The 20,253-nt window shown below is 33.9% G+C and overlaps 2 protein-coding genes across 7 annotated transcripts in view; one reads left to right on the top strand and one right to left on the bottom strand.

Moving 5' to 3' along the window:
* The first annotated feature begins 150 nt into the window (after positions 1 to 150).
* twy (twitchy) lies at positions 151 to 6,676 on the top strand. The gene is made up of 12 exons (XM_053750713.1): positions 151 to 1,265; positions 1,417 to 1,568; positions 1,770 to 1,957; positions 2,151 to 2,411; positions 2,703 to 2,896; positions 2,973 to 3,079; positions 3,170 to 3,295; positions 3,380 to 3,517; positions 3,598 to 3,707; positions 3,822 to 4,344; positions 4,450 to 4,575; positions 6,538 to 6,676. The coding sequence occupies exons 1-11, from the start codon at positions 221 to 223 to the stop codon at positions 4,558 to 4,560; spliced, it is 2,955 nt and encodes a 984-aa protein (XP_053606688.1). The 5' UTR covers positions 151 to 220; the 3' UTR covers positions 4,561 to 4,575; positions 6,538 to 6,676.
* nuf (nuclear fallout) overlaps positions 4,595 to 20,253 on the bottom strand; it is a 66,980-nt gene continuing 51,321 nt past the window's right edge. For 3 of the 6 annotated variants that reach the window (XM_053750718.1, XM_053750715.1, XM_053750717.1), the window contains 7 exons: positions 16,887 to 17,042; positions 9,543 to 9,677; positions 7,718 to 7,870; positions 6,986 to 7,268; positions 6,565 to 6,710; positions 5,804 to 5,845; positions 4,595 to 5,518 (listed from right to left, as the gene is read on the bottom strand). In XM_053750718.1, the coding sequence (XP_053606693.1) occupies positions 5,375 to 5,518; positions 5,804 to 5,845; positions 6,565 to 6,710; positions 6,986 to 7,268; positions 7,718 to 7,870; positions 9,543 to 9,677; positions 16,887 to 17,042 (1,059 nt within the window). In that variant the 3' untranslated portion in view covers positions 4,595 to 5,374. The remainder of the gene's footprint in view (positions 5,519 to 5,803; positions 5,846 to 6,564; positions 6,711 to 6,985; positions 7,269 to 7,717; positions 7,871 to 9,542; positions 9,678 to 16,886; positions 17,043 to 20,253) is intronic. The other 3 variants (XM_053750716.1, XM_053750719.1, XM_053750720.1) reach the window with 3 other exon arrangements.

Genomic DNA, 20,253 nt, shown 5'->3' with positions numbered 1-20,253 from the left:
GCGCTGGGCCCTTTATTTCTTGCCCTGGACCCTTTCGAAATCTATGGTTTTTCAATATCCGTTTCCATCGGACTCGCGCGCGGGGCCTTTTCTAAATCTATGGTTTCTATGGTATGGTATCCATGGCGCTTAATTCGTAAACAAGCATTACGTTTTGTCCGACCCATTAAATAGATCAAGAAAAAAAAAAAATTATTTACATACAATACTATTATTAAATATGAGCTTTAATGTTGATGACCCTTTAGCTGGTATACTAAGTGATGGTAGTGATGATAGTTTCTTCGACGACGATATCATTGGAAAGAAAAAGCCAACTAAGAAAAACTTGACTCCAACACTGGAAAAGAAAAATGCTTTGTTTGATTTAGATTCAGACAAACCTAAAGCAACTGTTGTTATATTAGACGATAAGGATGAAGGTCTATCGACTGTAAGTAAAAGTGATAGTAAAAAAGGTTTTGATTTTGAAATGACATCTTCAACAAAAATAAGCAAAGACTCTTTCAAAACTGAGGTTAATAGTAAAACGGTAGATAAATTAAATATCATGAAATCACCTTCCAAAAATCGGAGCGCCAGTCATGACACTCTTGATATATTAGGTGATTTAGGAGGGCCTAAAAAGGAAACTGTGAAACCATTGGAAAAGGGCAAGAGTTCACAGTCTTTGCTCGATGATATTCTTGGAGAATCATCTAAGCCAATTGCAACAACACAAGCTAGGCCTAGCACTGCTGCCAAAACAACCGGTTTCGATTTTGATTCAATTTTAGGTAAAAGTGAAGATAAGCAAACAAGACAAGGAAGAAATACACCCCAAAAGCCTAATATTCAAGTGAAAAATACAAAAGAAGATTTAGCTCCTATAAAAAAGTCAAGTGAGGATTGGCTTGGTATATTTAAAGATAATGATGAAAATAATGATGAAGGCGATGATACCGGTATGCCAGCCTGGTTGGCCGGTGGTGACACTAAAAAGAAAAAGGCAGATCAGTCAAATAAATCTTCAAGTAAACCAGAAATAAAAGAAGTTCAAATTGATAATAAAGATATTGAAGAACCAATAAAACAAAGAGAGGTAGACCAGCCTGAATTAAATAATCTGGGATATTCGAAACCAGTTCCTAATGCAACGCTAATGCATGCAAGTAATGAAGATATAGCAACAGAAGGTGCCACTTTATATTTGCAACAACAAGAATCTCAACTAATGGTCGCATTACAGTTAAAGGCTCAAGAGGAAAAACTGGCTGCATTGCAGAGTATGTAAAGTTTAGGTTATTTATTAATGTCATTGTAGAGGCCCTGATGTTGTTAATATAGTGAGACTTCTCACCTTTGCTTCATAAGAAAAATGAAAGAAATAAAATATTCACCATTTCCATTACATAATATTTATTATTTTGCTTGCAGTGCGCCAAAAAGAAAGCCAGAGAGTGCAACGTGAAGCGGCGTTGGCGCAACATTCGCAGTTAGACGCCATGTTACAGCGGCAAGCCGCACACAGGCAACAGATGCAAGCTATCATCTCCGCTCATCAGGAGAGAATCACGCAGAGGATTAAGGTTTGATTTAATGACTTGACTTCGGCTATGTTAAGAAGTAGACCAACATGCTACGCACATTATATAATTTTATCTGACTCTGCCTGAGATAGCATCTATTTGTAAGTGAGTCTTCTTACTGTAAAATCTCATTAAACTATAAAAGTATTACCGTATTTTGAAATTCATATATTGATTGCTAATGAACTGCATGTAATCCAGGATTTGCTAGGAACCAGTGATATAGATCAAGACCGCATTACAATAAACCCGGATGATGAAGTGGACACAGGACGAGCAGAACAGAGGGAGACGCCCCATATGAAGGAAAAAAAGCAGTTGCTTCAATTAGTTCAGTCTTTACAGGAAAATCACGACAAAGAAATAGATCTAATGGAGACATCTTATAGGTAAAAAAATATGTACTATGAATTCTATTAGTGTCATAAATTCTAGACTAGTTAGAATATAGATTTATGATGATGATTCCAAATTTGTTCTAGTCCAGACTATTCATCTTCTCAGTATGAGACCTACGTATAGTATAGTAAGTCAAGTTTTTTTTTTATATTATGTACCTAATCAAAAGATGTTGCATTTTAGACGTCAGTTAGCATTTTTAGAAATCTCGCTAAGCCAATCTGAGGAAAGAATGAAAGAAGAAAGCGACAAACTGGTGAAGTTCTATTCAGAGAAGATTAGTTGGCTAGAAGAGCACCATCAGCTGCACAAGAAAATGACTGAAGATAACTTAAAAGAAATGACAGAACGACACAAAGCTGAAAATGAATTAGTAAGGCAGCAACATTTGGAGAACATAAGGGTGTTGCAGGAACACCACGTGTCTCTAATGGAAAACATTAAGTATAAATCTTGTTGATTGTAAACTTTTAAATTATCTAGGTATAATATGATTACGGCTATTACTGGCGGAAGCTATCGTACCTATCTATAGGTCAACAGTCAAAGAGTGTGTAGGTTTCTTCATAATGTTTTCTTCACTGCTATCAGAGATGGCAATGTATGAACCTTTATGCCGCTGCATTGAACATGCCAACATTGGTGTTACATTTTCAAGTAGGTACCCGTCAACCGAGTTATCACTATGACAACTGTTCAATATTAGCATACTTAATACCTACTTATTTTTTGCAGGAAAGCAGTAAAACAAGAACAAGTTCTTATACAAGATTCAGCAGGATTTTCGTCAGATCTTCATGAATTGGTCAAAGATGTCAAGGAGAGTAAATCCCAGTGCCAAATTTTAGTAGAAACTATACAAACGTTATCAGAGAATACCCATAAGGATACTGAAAGGAGTGTGCAGTTAAGGGAAATGCAAATTAATGGTAGGTATTATTTTTTATTAGGCATTTGTACTAATAAGTGAGATTTATTATGTATAAATTAATTATATTTTTTTAGATATCCTTCAACAGCTGAAAAGAGATCGTGAAAATTTTGAGATAGAAAAAACTGAAACAAGAGATATTGTCAAAATGATGGAGAGTAGGCTGAAGCAAATGACAAGCGTTAGTAAATGTTCTTATAATTTTACTAGAAAAATTTAATTTACTTGATTGCATATAGTGTTAGTTGAATTATTTGTTATACACTTTTAGATGATCGAGGAAGATGCAGCTGCAATGAAACAGAAGAAAATGGAGTTTGAATTTGAAAAAGCGACGTTCAGTAAACAAACTGAATTTGCCAAAAATCTTCTGAAGAAGCAAGATGAAGAAATAAAGGTAATTTATAAAATACCTAAATATAATTAACAGCTAAGTCGTAATTTGAAATGATTTGGGTAAATAATTGTCTTACAATTTCAGATCATGAGAGATGATATCCAAAAAGAGTATCAAGAGAAAATATCAAAGATAGATGAAGAAAGGAAGAAAGCTGTGACAGACAGTGCAGCGTTAGCAAAGGAAAAAGCTTCTATACAAAGCATAAAGCAAGAACTTGAGGTATGATGCAATACAACACTTGAACAATAATATTTTATTAATTTAAAGAAATATGTTTATGTATATTTATCTCGTTTTAGACTTTGAAGGCGGAATTACACGCTCAACTAGAAGAAGTCACAGAAGAGCGATCGAAGTTGAATATAGAGAAACAACAGATACACATGGAAGAGCAGAGAATTTTAGCCAAGTAAGTTTTATAGAAAGTATTATAGAGAGTATTATAAGTATATATATAAAGTATTATATTGAGGTTAAATTAAATGAAAAGTAATAACTTTATCTTGTTGTCATTGTAAATTAGGAGCCGTGATTTGGATTTATTGGCAAAAACAGCGATGGATAGACAGTCGCAAGCGGATAAGAAATATTCTGAAGCTGAATTTCTACAGCACAAATACGAAGAAAGAATTCGCCGCATTCAAGAACATGTGGTTTCGCTGAATACAAGGGAAAAACAAATAGCTAGAGAAAAGGTGGCGCTGTCTAGGGAAAGGTTGAATTTGCACAACGATCGAAAGCAAATAGCAAGTCGATTACCATGTTCTTTATGCAAGTCTTCCCAAAGTGTGCCACAGTATTACGAACCGAATTATATTCCAGATGCTTTTAATCTTTCTGTGACCAGAGATGTTAGTGGTCCAAATGTCGAAGTGAGCTCTGCGATGAATGCAATAGAACAAGAGATGGCATTTCTTATGAGCAGGAATTTTAGCTTGAGACACAGTACTGGTACTGCGACGTCTATAGTACATGATGAAGGAAAAGCCGAAGGGAGAGGTGGCGATAACTTACAAAGTTCTCAACCTGAATCTGCAATCTTGAAGGTCAGTTCTTTTCTTACTATGCCATACTGCTTGTACCATAAAGTGTCTGTGTGTATGTAAATGTATGTTTTTGAGAGTTGATTATATGAGAGTTGTGTATTACAGGATTACATGGACCCAAAATTCATGATGCTGCGATTAGATGTGCAGCAAGTGTTAAGCAATTTAGACCAAAATAAAAAAGAATGTGACGACAAAAATAATGTAGAAGAGTAAGGAAATCATATTGAGGTAAAATAAGAAGTCTGAATAAAATTAGAAATTCATTTAATTTACATTTATGACTGTTATTTATAAGGACATTTAAATTCATTAATTTATAACTAGTAATGCATGTTATCAAAATGTACATAAATACCTACTACTTAGCTACTTACTAACTTATTTCTATAAATATTTGTAAAAATATACACAATCTCGTAATTAATACAAATATATAATTAGGTACTAGTGAATGTGGCTATATATTTATTTTAGGAATACACTATTCACTGTTGGTACATATTTAATTAATAATTGTAATATCTACCAAAAATCGATTGATTCTATACATTCGCACCTATTTTAATACATACCAGTCTTTCATAAATTGCTTTTAAGTAGTTTAATAATGATATAATATTTTATGGACGGCCTGGCCTTTTTAACATTATAATCATCATATAATATATCTCATAATATTTAATAATAACCTATTTTCACAGATCTACATAGCTTTATTATTATAGTTTTAAAGATATTATAACATGTTTGAGATAACAGCAAGGAACATCACTGTATTTAAGTAGTTTTCGTTTAATTTCATTTAAGACTATGCACAATATTTACAAAAAATATATATTTAAGACAAATTTTATGTGTAAACAATTTTAATCCTTTTCATATTTAAAAGCACACTATTATTTCAATAAAATGTCCATCATTATACATTTTATCACAGTAAATACATAACCACCAAATATAAAAAAAATTGAACTGCAGGATAATTTCTGAAAATTTTGTAGACCAAATCATTATTAAGAACTGAATGTTATGACTTGCTTTCGGCTGCTTCCTTCTGGTATTTCACTTCAAGAAGTTGTGGGTAGTTTTCAACAATCGCCAAAAGGATGCCATCAATATAGTTACGAAGCTGCACATTCACATCTTGTTGTTCTTTTAAAGCTTTTTGTAACTGTGGATAAAATACAGGACATTATAAATAAGAATTCTACGTAAGCGAAAGTGGAGACACATTTTAAATGCACACTTCGCTTAAGTCTTTGGGACATTAGAGTTATAAAGAGAAGGAGACCCATTTCTGATTTACTAACTTTAATGTGATGTATTAAGTGCAAAAAAAGAGATGTCATAAAGTATGAAAAAGGTACAGCTGTTGCTGACAAGAGTTATTAAAAATGTTAATAAGCATGCAGTTAGCAGAAACCAGGTACCATGCAGAGTTAGTTAAATATCGTACCTTTTCCAACTCTATGCTGTGACCTGACTGTGTTTCGTGGAGCTGCAAAAATGCATACATATAATGTAATTTGGCAAACAAAAATAAAAAAGCGAAGCTGTCATTTATATAATGATATTATGTCCAATTAGTATCCATTATATAGCGTAATAATGATGATGAAAATATAGATTGTCTATCAAGAGAATCGTTTTCCAAAGAGCGATAAATAGGGAAGTAATGGAAAACAATGTAACAGCATATACAAGACTGTGTCCCAATTGTGTAGCGTCACCATTTAAAAAAAGATAAAAGCGACTTGAATGGTATGTGAAAACACTATTGGCACTGTAATTGAAGCAATTAAGATAATCAGTCATGCCATTTTTGCATCGATGTTTAGAATTGCCACAAACGTTTTGTAGTTAGGCATAAGGCATAAGTATTATGATATTTGTGATTTGTAATGAAGGTAAAGTATTATCGCTCTGAAATAGAATCACTCTCGTACAATATTATTATAAAGATCATAGAGAAGATTAAAAAAAAAAAAGAGATCAGTGAAAATGTTAATCACTTATTCAAGTCTAAAATCGAAAACATTTGCTTCAGTCTCAATGAAACTATATTTGACATCTTTGTCACTTTTTCAACATAGACCTTGAGTTGGATTTTCACCAGATTCTAGTTCACTACATATCATCCACAAATCTTGATATACATTATTAAATGTATTCATTTGGTTTCATTAATAGCGTATCGGCTTGAATAATCGGACTTACCTCATCATCACTCATCTGAGAGAGTTCGTGGGCCAGTGAGTTGGTGCCGACGAGTGGGCCACTGACGCCATCCAATAAACTACGACCTTCTTCTACTCCACGCGTGAGGATTTGTGCTTGCAGTTCTTCTTGGGCCTCTGACAGAGCTGTAACAATGAGAAAAAATATTGGTAATAGTCAATAATTATAAACTGCTTTGGTGATCTAGATCATAATATAGTTACGGAAGATTAGATAAGATAGGATTTATTGATTAAATACTATTTTTTGACGTAAAACTTTGTTTTTTTGTATGTTGATCAAAGATCTAAATCAATTTACCCATGCAATTATTTCTTTGTTTTTATCCATTAATATCGAAGACATTCAAGTTTCTATAGTATGAAATAACTGCACCATGATACAACCTATTTAAACATACATTTATTTTGAGTCCTAAGAAGCGTTAGTTCCCTTCTCAGCTCATCCAAACGAGGATCAGGCGGTGGTGGTGGGGCTTCTCTCAATCTTTGCAGCTCAAGCTTAGTCGATGCCAACAATTCCGCAGTAGCTGCAGCCGCTTCGCGTTCCTTTCTTTCAGCTTCTCTAGCGGCTGTCAGTTGAGCCACTAGTTCCCCTATCTGTTCTTGTGCTTCGCGATGAGCTCTTGCAGCAATATCTGCATTAGCTCTTAACGTTTCTGCTACTCCACGGAGTCGGCCCACCTGTAATACCGCAGAATCAGCGATTTATTTTAAGTCATAAAGATCATAAATCTATTTATTACATTGGTTGAGAAAATTTCTGCACTATTTATTTCATGACCACTCACACTTGGAGGGTTTCCAACTACTTATTTCACAATAAGATTAAAGTTTGCCTTTATGTAAGTGTAAACAATATTATGTTGTTTTTCCAAGGCAACATGTCTGTCTGATGTTATTATTGTCGTCATCTTACGTTTCGTATCTTATAATAGTTTTAAAAAGTGCTTCTACTAATTTCAGCACCAAGATGTTAGTAATATGAAGTTGCTGGGAATATAGATCAGTGTGGTTCTGTTCTCTTTCCATTTGAAATGAAATCCAGAGTTTATAACATACTCTAGGCCCCGGGAAAGACCCCAGAATACATTATGGATAAGAGCGACTTCCTCCACGTATTGGTATAGTACCTCTTGCTTAAGATCTGACGCCTCTGCCTCGGCAGCAGCGAGGCGGTCATTGAGCGCAGTCTGCTGCGTGTCTCGCTCTCGCTCCACACGGGCTATCGCGTCTCGACACCTCTTCTGCTCATCTGCGATCCTCTCCTCGCAACGGCATTCAATCTAGAACATTTTAAAACAAGGTAAACAATCACAAACCACTCAGCCTAAACAATCTAGTTAGTTTTGCATCATTTGATGAATATCTTTTACTGTATATTAAGGAAAAGTATGCAAAATATTGAAATCTTCTACTAAAACTGATTACTGCGCTTTAGTTATGTAATGATGATTAATTTATTTATCGTGCAAGGCTAGGGTGGGTATACTTTATTGCCACAGTAGGTAGGTACGACCACCTGTTATACCAATATCAGTAGGTACCTCAGTAGTACCTATGTGAAGTAACTAAAGATAAGATCTTCAGATTTAGTGTGATATCATATTATCACATTCAAGATTCGTGACCGTGAGTCATCATACCTAAGCACGTAAATTTACTATTCTCTGTCATTAGGTATATTTTTGTAATAATTGGCATGGTGAGTATATTATAAATTTGGAATTTCGGGATAAAAAGTACCCTATGTGTTATTCTAGGTTATTTTCTACCCGTGTGTGTATCAAATTTCACAACAATCGGTCCGGTAGATAATGCGTGAAGTGAAGAGATAATAAACAAACTTACTTTCCCATTTATAATATTACTTGGGATTGTGATTGGGATATGGCTCAATAAATCTATTTTACTAAATAATTCTTAGCAGCTATGTTAAAATGTTGCAAACAGTTGCCGAACAGGATACCTACACTTAACTTTTTATGACCAAGTAAAGATTAAAGAAGTCATGCTGTGGATCTCAGCGCAGATTTAGTATAATTAATACGTCGTTAACTTTAATAGCACAGCATTTTACAACTCCTAGTTGGATCGAAGGAAAGAACTGGCTTTACATTCTGAAGTTACTCAATAATTTTACTGAAATAGGTTTCACAAAGCAAAACACTTATAGCTTGTAAGTACATATCTAAAACATAAGTAATAATATGCGTACCTAAATAAAATTAGACAGTAGGTAATAGCTTAGGTACCGCACTTAATTTCTAAATGCATTAAAAAGTGAATAAATACAGTTTTGATTTCCGAACTTCTTTCCAGTCAGTTTGTAAAAAATATTTCCCGTATTTTAATTAAGGTATTACATAATTTGCCATGCCAAAATCATGATCCTAACATTATGGTCAGAAATCAGAACTTTTGTCGACGTTACAAAATTAGTAGTAGGCATAAGTCTCGATAGGAGATAGGTGCTAAGTCTAGTAAAAATATTATTCCCATTTTATTTATTTCTGTGGTAAGTAAAAATGACCTTTTCTGTAAGTAGACTATGTATGGCCGTCATGCGTCATAAATCTGTACTAGATTGACCTGGATCTTAACGTTATCTTTTATGATCAAATATTTTGATCCCTTAGTTTATCTCGTTTTTCACGCAATCTAGGGGCCCCGATTTTCATGCAAGCGAAGTTGATCACTTCGTCAATTTTCGTATTTTTTTTTCTGAAGCACTGTACTCACAAAATTTACCATCGAGAAAGTTGAACGAACGCATCGATCGAACTTTTCGGATGTGAACTTTGAAAAAAATTGTAAAAAATAGATGAAGTGACATTCGATTGCATGAGAATCGGGCCCCAGTTTTGTCGCTAAATCAATCTGTCATATTTTACGCCAAAACTCTCATCTTCATCTGTAATATTAGGTATTTATGAATAAAAATAAACAGATAGGTACCTCTCGGATTTGCTCGTCGAGCATGTGTAGCCTCGCTTGCAGCACAGCGTTGTCGGCTTTTGCCCGCGCGTAACGCTCGTCTGCCGTGCTCTGCGTGTCGGCCAATGACGTCACTTGTTGTTGCAGTAGGAGGACCTGTAAACAAAGTAGTTATTTTTGTACTACCAGTACTTAATTTCGCGTCATAATATTGTAATATTATGATATTAAAAAAAAAAAACAATTATTTTCTTTGCAATATGTTCGCAGCAATATTTTCAATGGTCGGTCACCGGGCGGGTGACCAAAAAATAATGTAAAAATGGGTACCTATACGCTTAGTCAAACCATGATGAAACAAATCAATATCGGATCATTATAGAACCTGAAGTAAACTCGTCTTACTATTGTCTAAATATGGAAGTGCACGGGTAGGGTATGTCAATAAACTAGTAAGTAAATAACTAAATACTTTCTAATGGAGTACCAAAGACGGTGAAGGCAGAATAGAAATTAATTGCATTCGTAATGGTTGTTATCTATTTATGTAGAAAAAGGAGATCGGTACCTATTGCATTTCCTGACAATGACACGTACCTAAATTCACGTCGAATTTTCAGCCCCAAAACATCGAAAATGTTCATAAATTATGACCGCATAATTTATGAAAATTTTCGAGACGAGATCGTTTTAAAACTAATAATTAAAAACTAGATTTAAGCGATAACCTTGCAATACACGTAGCTTCAAATTTATTAATAAATGTTAATTAGATATACCCAACGTTTACCAAATTAATAAACAGGCATTATGGATGATTTTGAAATTATCGAAGAATTCAAATTATCTAATTCTACCTATTATAAAAATATAATTCAAAATTTAATTAATCCAGGTGCAATGTATAATATCAATTTTATTCAGCCTCCAAACTACATACATTCCTATCTATAGTTGCACGTCTGACAGTATGTTGAGATCACTATACGGATGAAGATGGATAGGTGGTAACTATACAAAGGTATATATAGAAGCCACACAAGTCTGTAGCTAGGTAAGTATTCGAAATCTCAGACGGTGCACATCGACGACAAGATTTTTTAATACAAAATTCCCAGCGCTCCCATATCGTCAGTGCCAGTGCGACTTATCGAGATATATTGAACTGAAATGAGGTATACAAATTTAAATATAAAAATATTAAATTATAATTTTGGGAAGTTTTTAAAAATACGCAATCAGAACTTGCATCCAGATAGCATCAGATTCGCGTTAGGAGATCTATTTATATCTAGGACCTTGAGGCTTTCCGTTCAGACTTCAATATGCATGAAGTATCTGGAATCACTGCAAATAATAACTACTGAGGTATTTGTACATAAAATTAGGTTTACTCACGTATATTTACTAAAGTTTGAAATTTCACAATAAGTGTCGAGCAAAGAGTTAACAGAGGACTTTGTTTTATAACAAGGCCCTTTTAGCAAGGATTTCCGGAAAGTTAGCAAGTAGAATGTAGAAATACAAAGGCACATTTAGTAAACTCTATCTTTCTCTTTAAGCCTGACCAAGACCAATGAAAATGATCAAAGCGTTCATGCGTCAAAATATTATTTTCGTAGACGTAATAAATATTTATTAGAAGTAATAGATATGATTACCAGCTAACATAAAATTGATTATGTCATAGTGACCCATCTTCACATGACTAGCCACAGGAAGCCGCAAGTTCGTGACAAACAGGAAAGGAATAATTTAGTATAGTCTGACAGTCGAGGGTGTATTACACTATGCTACGTGTCCGTCCATCATGATAATATTACACTAAGTGTGAAAGTAATTCCAACAAAATAGGTATTTACTCATGTCCGGGGAAAAACTTAATCATAGAAGAAAAAACATTATAGGCAAGTAAAATAAATCGTATTCCTAATTAGTGACGATGAATTGCCAATTGACGAAACTAATAAAACGTTGTGCGGTTATTCGATGAATGACTTCAAAGACATTCCTTATTCTTAATCCTGGATTACTGTTTTAGTTCACGGACAAAAATAATGAGATCATTAATAAGAAGCCAATGAACAAACGAAGAAGATATTACAGGAGATACAAAAATAAGATGAACAACTCTCATACAATGAGTAAGTTGATTAGCAGCCAAGTTGTGATTCAACATGTCTCATGGAATTGAATCGGGAAATGACACACGTTTCATTGAAAATACACAGATCTTTAGTCGAAACTAGTAGCTCGTCCTGGTTTCGCTCGGGTAAAACTTTATCAAATTAAATTATACAACTAATTATTCCTCAGGAATCACCACGGAATCACACTATCAATGTTCGAAAAACCCGCATCAAAATCTGTTGCGCAATTACGTTGACCAATTGAAATAGACAGACAGTGGGAAGCGACTTGATTGTAGGTATATTATATAGTGATATTTACATAAATCGAGTTATAATGTCAAGAACTGAAGGAGAATATACAGCGGATTGCCTAATAAAACCAATGGTGCAAAAAAGCGACACGGTGCAAAATTCTAGGAAACGTACTTTTTAAATAAAGTAGTTATACGGTATGATGGATGAAAATGTTGTACAATGGTGAAAAATTTACCACTCACAATTACCTAATGACAATGTAAAAAACTAGGACATTCGACTACTCAAAAATACAACATAAATGTTTTGATCCTATACCATCTGCTAAAAATTTCGTGAAATAAGTAGTTATGTAACAACTCGTTATAATTATTTACATGTACTCAAAAATCGTAACATCTAGACCAATTACAGACAAATATCCGTATTTGTACTAATTGACCAGTGAATTCGTTAACATTACATATTTACAGCCATTGAACAAGCTATGAAGACAGAATAACATTTCACGCCCTCATTGATAACATTCGAAATCGGCTTTCGATGAATTGTTGTATCGTCTAGAAAATAATAAAGCACATGCGCTTATTATATTATTAAACTAGTAGCTTCACTTCTTCTTCATAGTCGTAGTCCTCATGGCTGAGGGTCGTGGTCATTACGTGGAATTAAACACACACAACAACTTTCTTGGCATTATTAATAGTGGTTTGCCATTGCCTTCTCCATTTCACACACAAGTTAATAATAATCAACCAGTGTGCAGGTTTCCTCGCGATGTTTTCTTCACCGGAAACCGGCTTCACTTGGATAAAACCATAATACATAGATACACCTTAAACTCCCTCAGGAAGCATATTATCTATCGGTGAAAACTAGTTGGTTTTGAGTTTATCTCATAAATATAGACAGACGCAACTTCTTTTAAATATACAAGGATATGCTAATAATAAACTGCAAATAGGTAGTGGAACTTAACAAATTACTAGAAAATTCGATTAACATTTGCGCTGCCACGCTTAGACCATTACAACCATACCATGTTGCAAAGCTGAGACCCGGCGGGTATTTTCACCTGATTTGAAATCTTACATCTAGGTACAGATTGGAGAAAGTTGGCATTTATTATAAAATTAAATAAGTTCTTCACAATACCAGATGATGCTGCACGGATATAATTGAATACTGAGATCGTTAAACAGAAAACTAACCGTTAAATGTCGAATCTAAGATCATCAATTATGTGCATTATGCCTTCTACTGGTTACATAATGTTTGTTATGGTAGTTGGTGGACTAAAGTTCAAGAGTTAAAACTCTTGAATGTATTTCTGATACTAACTGCAAAAAGCTATAATTACATCGTCGATAATAAAGAAGCCATTACTAGGTATAGGTAATCTCACTGACTATATGTAACTATTTGCGTTCAACAAACATTAAACCGATCTCTATTAGTATTGAAATTATTGTATGTTGTAAATAAATTGGTACAAGTTGGGAGAAAGTAAAATTACCATGTTATCTAATCCACACAATAATTATCGAACTTGTATAATAAATACTGATTAAAGTCAATCACCAAGCTCTTTAAGTTATATCTTTGTGAACAAATATTTTATATTTGAATATTTAAATGAAAGATAATTTGATGAACAGGTTACTAATACGCAACATTTTGCTAAATTTCCATTATATGTTTTACTCTAATAAAATTGACAGAAGTAAATAATATACCTATTTACTTAAAATTGTCATCAAGAATGTATTTATAAATGTATTTAAGAGAAGAAAGAAAATCTCAATATTCTAGATGTAGGTTAAACGATTAGAAAAAGTGATTCATGGTCAATGAGTGATAACTGATAACCTTTGTTCTTAATTATAAAATTGAATGTACTATTACTGGAATTATCAAATATTTGCATGATTATATCAAACAAACAGTGAGATCAGCTCCTGCTTTTGACTTTGCGTAATATCAAACATTCGAAATATCATACATATTCATCCAAAGTCATTCTTTGGTTTAAATTATAAGTATGAGTTACTGGAAACAGACGAATCGTTATTTAAAACATGTTATTATTGTATCACCAATTTCTCTAGTTTAATATGGAACTGTTGAAAGACCAATCAAAGTGAAATGTATTGCAGTTAAAGTAAAACCATGTTTACCATCGTAACCACTATCAATAGGTGCCTTAGCTGAATAGCTAAGTGAGCGTTCGTGACTTCCTCGACTGAATGCATTTTCTTGGTTCGGAGTCAACTCGTCTTTCAACTTTCCAGCTTTGTTAACTCGCCTGCGAGATATTTGCGTCTCAGTTACGTTCAATTACCTCCAGTATTAAGACTCAGATGTCAGATGATTTAACAATACAATTTCCCATTATTCTTCATTCTCTTCCGCACTTTCATATTGAAAACATGTCTCGCTTTACATTTATTGACATGACAATTACTGAACAAGTAACTTCTCTAAAACACAGTCTCGCTTTAAATACAATTGTGGTTGTAGCTTACAATTCTGATAAATTTTGCAAGCAACTTATTTTGGTAAATCTCTGGAAATTAAATACACTTCGCCTACCATTCAGTAGCGCCTTCCGAATTTCCAAATTTCATTAAAATCCAAAAATATCAACTTAGTGAATGCCCATACATTTATATAGAGGCCAAAAAGTTAAATGAAGAAGACATAAGGAGACATTTAGCTAAGAATCCAAAGACACCAAGCGATAAAGGCATCGTAACACTTGGTAATTAACGCAGGTCAGTGCATAGGTACGGTGGAGTGGAGAATTCCCAATGCGGGCAGTACTGGGTCGCCGTGCGGTACACCGACCGGCCGTAGAATCGATACTCATTACCGATACAATTCTAGCCTTTGCTGTAACGGTTCGATGCAATCGAGCTCTAAATCGTCTAGCTAATCTAATTGTTGAATTTGATGCTACTGGACGTAAAGAAATTGTAATAAATTCTAGAGGACCTCCACCATGATCAACATAAACAAGGTTGTGAAAGTCATAACATCAAAATAAGCAAACAATACATTAGTTCCATTATCATCCAAACAATACGTTAATATAGAAAATCTGTCTTTTCTTTAGCATTTTATTAAAATTTCTAGAGTTGTTGACTGTTACGACCAATGGCAAAAAAGAAAATGTCGCATCAATGAACTTGAATAAAAAACAGTAAATAGAATATTTAACGACTATATGGGAAGTATTGTTTGAATTGTTGAAAAGCGGTTGCATGTCGCTCTAACCTGATTATTAGCGGAATATGTGGAATACCGTGTAGCAACGGCCGTGGCTTACATTTTTGCAATGAAATGAATAAAGGACGTATTTTCCTGATACTAATATGTTACAAGGACATTGATTAATCCAAATTGAAAACAGGTTCATACTGTATTTTTTCCATAGAAACTTGTAAGAATTCTTTAACTAGATTGTTTCAAAGAGGAATGAAATTGTATCTAGGACTGTACCCGTAGATTATGCATTTCTGATATTGATAATGCTACGCTACGACTCTCTCTCGATCTCATTTGTTTTTACTACAGGAAGTCAAAATATAGATTCTATTTAAAATATCAAGAATTTCAAGCTGTCAAAACATATCTGTGTACTAAATAGCAAGCGGAGTTACCATTGTTCATTAATGAAAACATTTTACATAATGGTTAATATACATTACAGTCTAGTCGGTCGTTGTGCTCAAATAAATGCCTACTTCATACAAAATACAATGTTAGACAATTGTATAGTGGACAACCTTTCTCGACAAGATATTTATCGCGAAGAATAAATTAAATAAACGATTGTTTTATTAGAGTGTGTGAAAATTCGCTCTAGGAGAGCAAAAAATCTGATGTATTAATTAGCAAAAATAAAGATTATGAGAAAGATTTAGGAGGTACATACTAGAATTATTTTAAACGACGATGGTCAGTTTAATTTGAGATAAAAATGGTTCCAAGTTACTGAATTCAGAAAGAGCAATCATTCCCAATATTGTTTTTAGAAATTCGAGAACTATGAAAACAAAACTCTCAAGGAAATCTGATAAATATCAACAATCACGCGCGCTGATAATATTCACTGATAAAGCGAACAGCTTTGACGAATTCGGGCGTGGAATAATCGATGAAGCATCTGTAGATGGAGTTGTTATGAAACATGAAGACAGAGAGTGTTTGATCGATGAAAAAACTATAGTTAAGTACATAGTAGCGTAAGATCGCGTGACTTATGTCCACAAATCAGGTGCCTAGCGGCCGCGATGGTACGGCCAGGGCAAGGAATGGCGACAGCGTCGCAAGTAAACGGCTGAATCGAAAGAAACACTTTTGTTTTCTGTAATTTTTGTGCTCGATAGAGCAGATCGAGGAGATACCCTGATTGTCTTAGGTCGCGAGTTGTAATTCTCAGAAATTATATGAGTAGATTTCGATAGTGTTTTAATAAGTAACATAAAGATATACTATTAGATTGGAAATGTTGAACCAATAAACGCATGAAGGCACGTACTCATTAAATGGATATATTATCTGAAGTTCTATTCAAATTTAATTTAACTATGTATCTACTAGGTACCTAGACAATTAAGTATTATTTCTTTTCAACAGCAAATTGTGTGTCACTAAGCCAAATCACCTATTATACTATATTACTTACTTTATAGTTAAATAATGGTATTTATAATGTGAGTCAAAGAAGGATAACTGCATGGGTTAGTGACACTATCATGAGCAAAGTAGCTGGGATATTGTACGTAGTAGTACGTAGTAGTTTAATTACGTCAAAATTGATGCCAAAAGGAATTATTCATCATGACCTAAAGATCATAGCTTCACAAGTAATTCATTTACATATGTATTAGCTACTGCAGTAGATGCTACCAACGCAGGAGAGGTATATGTAACAGCAAGCTTCGTATAAGCTGTAATATGCAAGGATTCTCACTTGATCTGATAAATTATCACACCACTGGTGGGCGGCGGTCTTCTTTCCCCCGTTCAGTCCATTGGTCAAGTGCGGGGTGAGGGGGCCTCCAGTGAAGAGGTCTTCAGGTAGACTGGAATCAGAGGTAATCCTGCCTCTGACCTCCGGGGGAGGCCCCTGGGGACCAACGAAATCAAATTGACCATCCCACATGTCATACTCCAATTCCAGACTATCTTCTACGTCTATTGGTTCACCCATCGCGCCTCTTGAGCGGTTGAACAATCCCGTTTTAAACATTTACGTTTCTGTACATTTAACTACAATGTCGGTCTTTGAATCAGTCTGTTCCAATATTGCACTTTCGTTTAATCTTATTTATTACTTCGTTATCAATACTAAGTATTTTGACTTTCAAATAGGATTAGAATAATTTTATTTTTGATAAAGCTACAAATTAATGGCACTTATTGAAAAGCGATAAAGTTATTACGACTGTCTGTTACTTTCGCATTAATGCAATTACAAATAATCCGTTTGTACGTAACAAATTAAAACGGGTCACTTTAATGTCACATTTCACACACTGTATCAATAGCGAATTAACAACTGTCCACAGAATTAATGACACTGAATTTCCTTTTAATAATCGTCGTACACAAGAATCAAAATATCAGGAAGGACAAAACTTCTCTGAAGTCGATTTAAAATTTTTGACGGTTGCTCTGACATCCTATGGTAAATGAATGATCAAAACTTGAAAGGCGGCGTCAAGTTTTCGAATGAGCGATGGACTTTTGTTTATCGTATCAGAAATTGAGTTCGTCAGAGAACGTAGCGTTGATTCGGAAGCGCGATTGGCACTGGCGGCGCGCGGCGGGTGCCGCCGACGCGCCCCACCCATTACGATTTTATCAGAGGGCCGACGCCGCTGCACCATACAAATAAACTTTATTCGCTCCCTGTACATATGCACAATCGTTAGATGGATAGTCCGGAGGCAATAACCCCTTGCAATCGCTCCCCTAGTTTGATTCAATCTCGTAATTTTACGGGCGAGGGCCTCCCATGATTGTTTTAGAACTTGGACATCAACAATTATAATTATTACCTACATGACATAAAACTGACATGTACTACAGGTATTGAAGAATATGCATGCGACAATCATTTATATGATACTAGGTACGCCTCGATAAAAAGTACCCAATGTGTTATTTAAGGTTGTATTTTATCCGTGTACCAAATTTAATAACTATCCGTCCAGTAGATTTTGTGTGAAAGAGTAACAAAGATACATCCTCACCTCACAAACTTTCGCATTTATAATATTAGTAGGTTAAAGTAAAGTATATAAAGTAGATCATATAAAACGGCATTCAAAATGTTTTCTATCAAAGATTTTTCACTAAGTAGAAAAATATATAAATCTGATCAAAAAGCCAGTAAAGAATAAGCCAGTTGTCAAAATAATAAAAATAACTTATGAAAATCGGCAGATAGACTGCCGCAGTGAGAGCAACAGACAGAACAATGTAACGATAATAATAATAAGTTATTTAATCTAAAAGAAAAGAAAGAAAAAGAAAACTAGCATCTAATAATTTACATAAAAATACAAGATATCATAAATTTTAAGTAAAATTTAGGGAACGGTATACAGCAAGCTATGACTCAAAACAAAACGGAACAAGTAAACAAAATTTATTTTTAGTATAATGACTCAAGGAACCATGTGCATCTGGATAACAGAACACCATTAATGTTTTATTTTTTAACTCAAGTATGTTAAAATTTATATTTTTATGTAAAGTAGAAAGGTCAAAAATAAAATAATTACAAAAGAAAGCCTCAATAGCTACTGATGTAGCTACGATGGATAGATCTAGGTATATAAATGAACCCAAAAATACATAACATTTAATTAAATAAATTAATTTTCATGTTTACGTATTCACAAAAGTAAGACATTGATAGTTAAATCGACATCGTCATTTATAATGAAGTGATTTATAGATTGGTAGATTAATAGGTATATATATATTTCTCTAGGACAAACTACAATAAACTGGACCTATATCAATAGGTCTGGACTGGACCTATATCAATAGGTCCAGTTAGTGGGAGTTTTCTAATAATACCATGTAGTTGAAAAACAGCATAGATTAGCTTTTTATCGAAGTGTGTGGTGAAATGTTACATGCTAATGTGATGCAAATAAGTGCGGAATTAACAATATATGATAGGCGTTGGTAACTTTTAACAAACGGTAAGCATTACCATCTTTTATCTAGACGAGAACCAAACATAAACATAAAAACCTGAACCTAAAAAAGTTATAGTGTATGCTTTAGATATTTCATGAATAACGAGGTACCTAAGTAACTACATTTAGATTAATAACAAAGAAAGCGAGAACATAATCAAAAAATATGTGGATGGTTCCTAAGAGTGTAAAAAAAAATCTTGTTAAAAAAATAACAATAGTGACAACTGCTAGTTCTAAATGTTCACAAAGCAAATAACCAAATACCCTTGGTTGGACTCCCCTTAGTCATTCGATTTAATGACTAAGAATTATTCATCAGGGATTTAATATTGTAGGGGAGGAAATTTAACGTGTTAATGTATTCGAATGGGGAAACCCTCCAATTCAAGTACGTACTTCATACCTGCTACGTTTTGAACGATAGCAAATCTTCTATGAGAATTACGTTTTTTTAAATAGCTGATGATGATGACAAAATAATAGCATCTGGCAGATGTCTTTTCCGCGTGGACTGAAGTAAGGCTGGAGGAAACAACGCGTGGCGACCTGTGCTCGGTTCAAGGTTTCAGAAGTGCCTAATTCATGTAACTTAGACTGAATAGCAAGTCATTAGCATCGCAATGTAAAAAATAGTAACTTCGATGAAGATAGCCATTGGTTTTTCGGTAATAAAACACATGAAATACCGATAGATTTAATAATTTAAGACAAATTTCGCTTTAACAATACTTTTTTTATACGATCTCAAATTCCTAATCTAATTTCTGGATTCATCTATGATAGATATTAGATACATTTCTTCTACGAACACTAGATAATGTAGTAATTAATACGTGAAATTTAAAACAAAATTCAATCCATCCATATTCACCGTTATATATTGTACACATATTTATTCAAAACAATGGTGGGAGAAATTGCGTTCTGTCAGATGAAAATTTCATATTTTAAAGAAACATTGCACCAAAACATTTTAGTCTCGATATCCGAACATATTATGATGTCATGACGGTGGGAACTTGGAAAGAGATTGTAAACTCAGAAATTACCAATTCTTACGCAAATTATGAAATTGCAATGATAAATTTTGAGTCTGTGAAAGCCAATACAATCTTACTA

The sequence above is a fragment of the Plodia interpunctella genome, chromosome 10, assembly GCF_027563975.2.
Source record: "Plodia interpunctella isolate USDA-ARS_2022_Savannah chromosome 10, ilPloInte3.2, whole genome shotgun sequence".
Classification (NCBI taxonomy): Eukaryota; Metazoa; Arthropoda; class Insecta; order Lepidoptera; family Pyralidae; genus Plodia; species Plodia interpunctella.
Note: the sequence above shows the minus strand (reverse complement) of the source record. Positions and strands in the feature narration are given on the sequence as shown.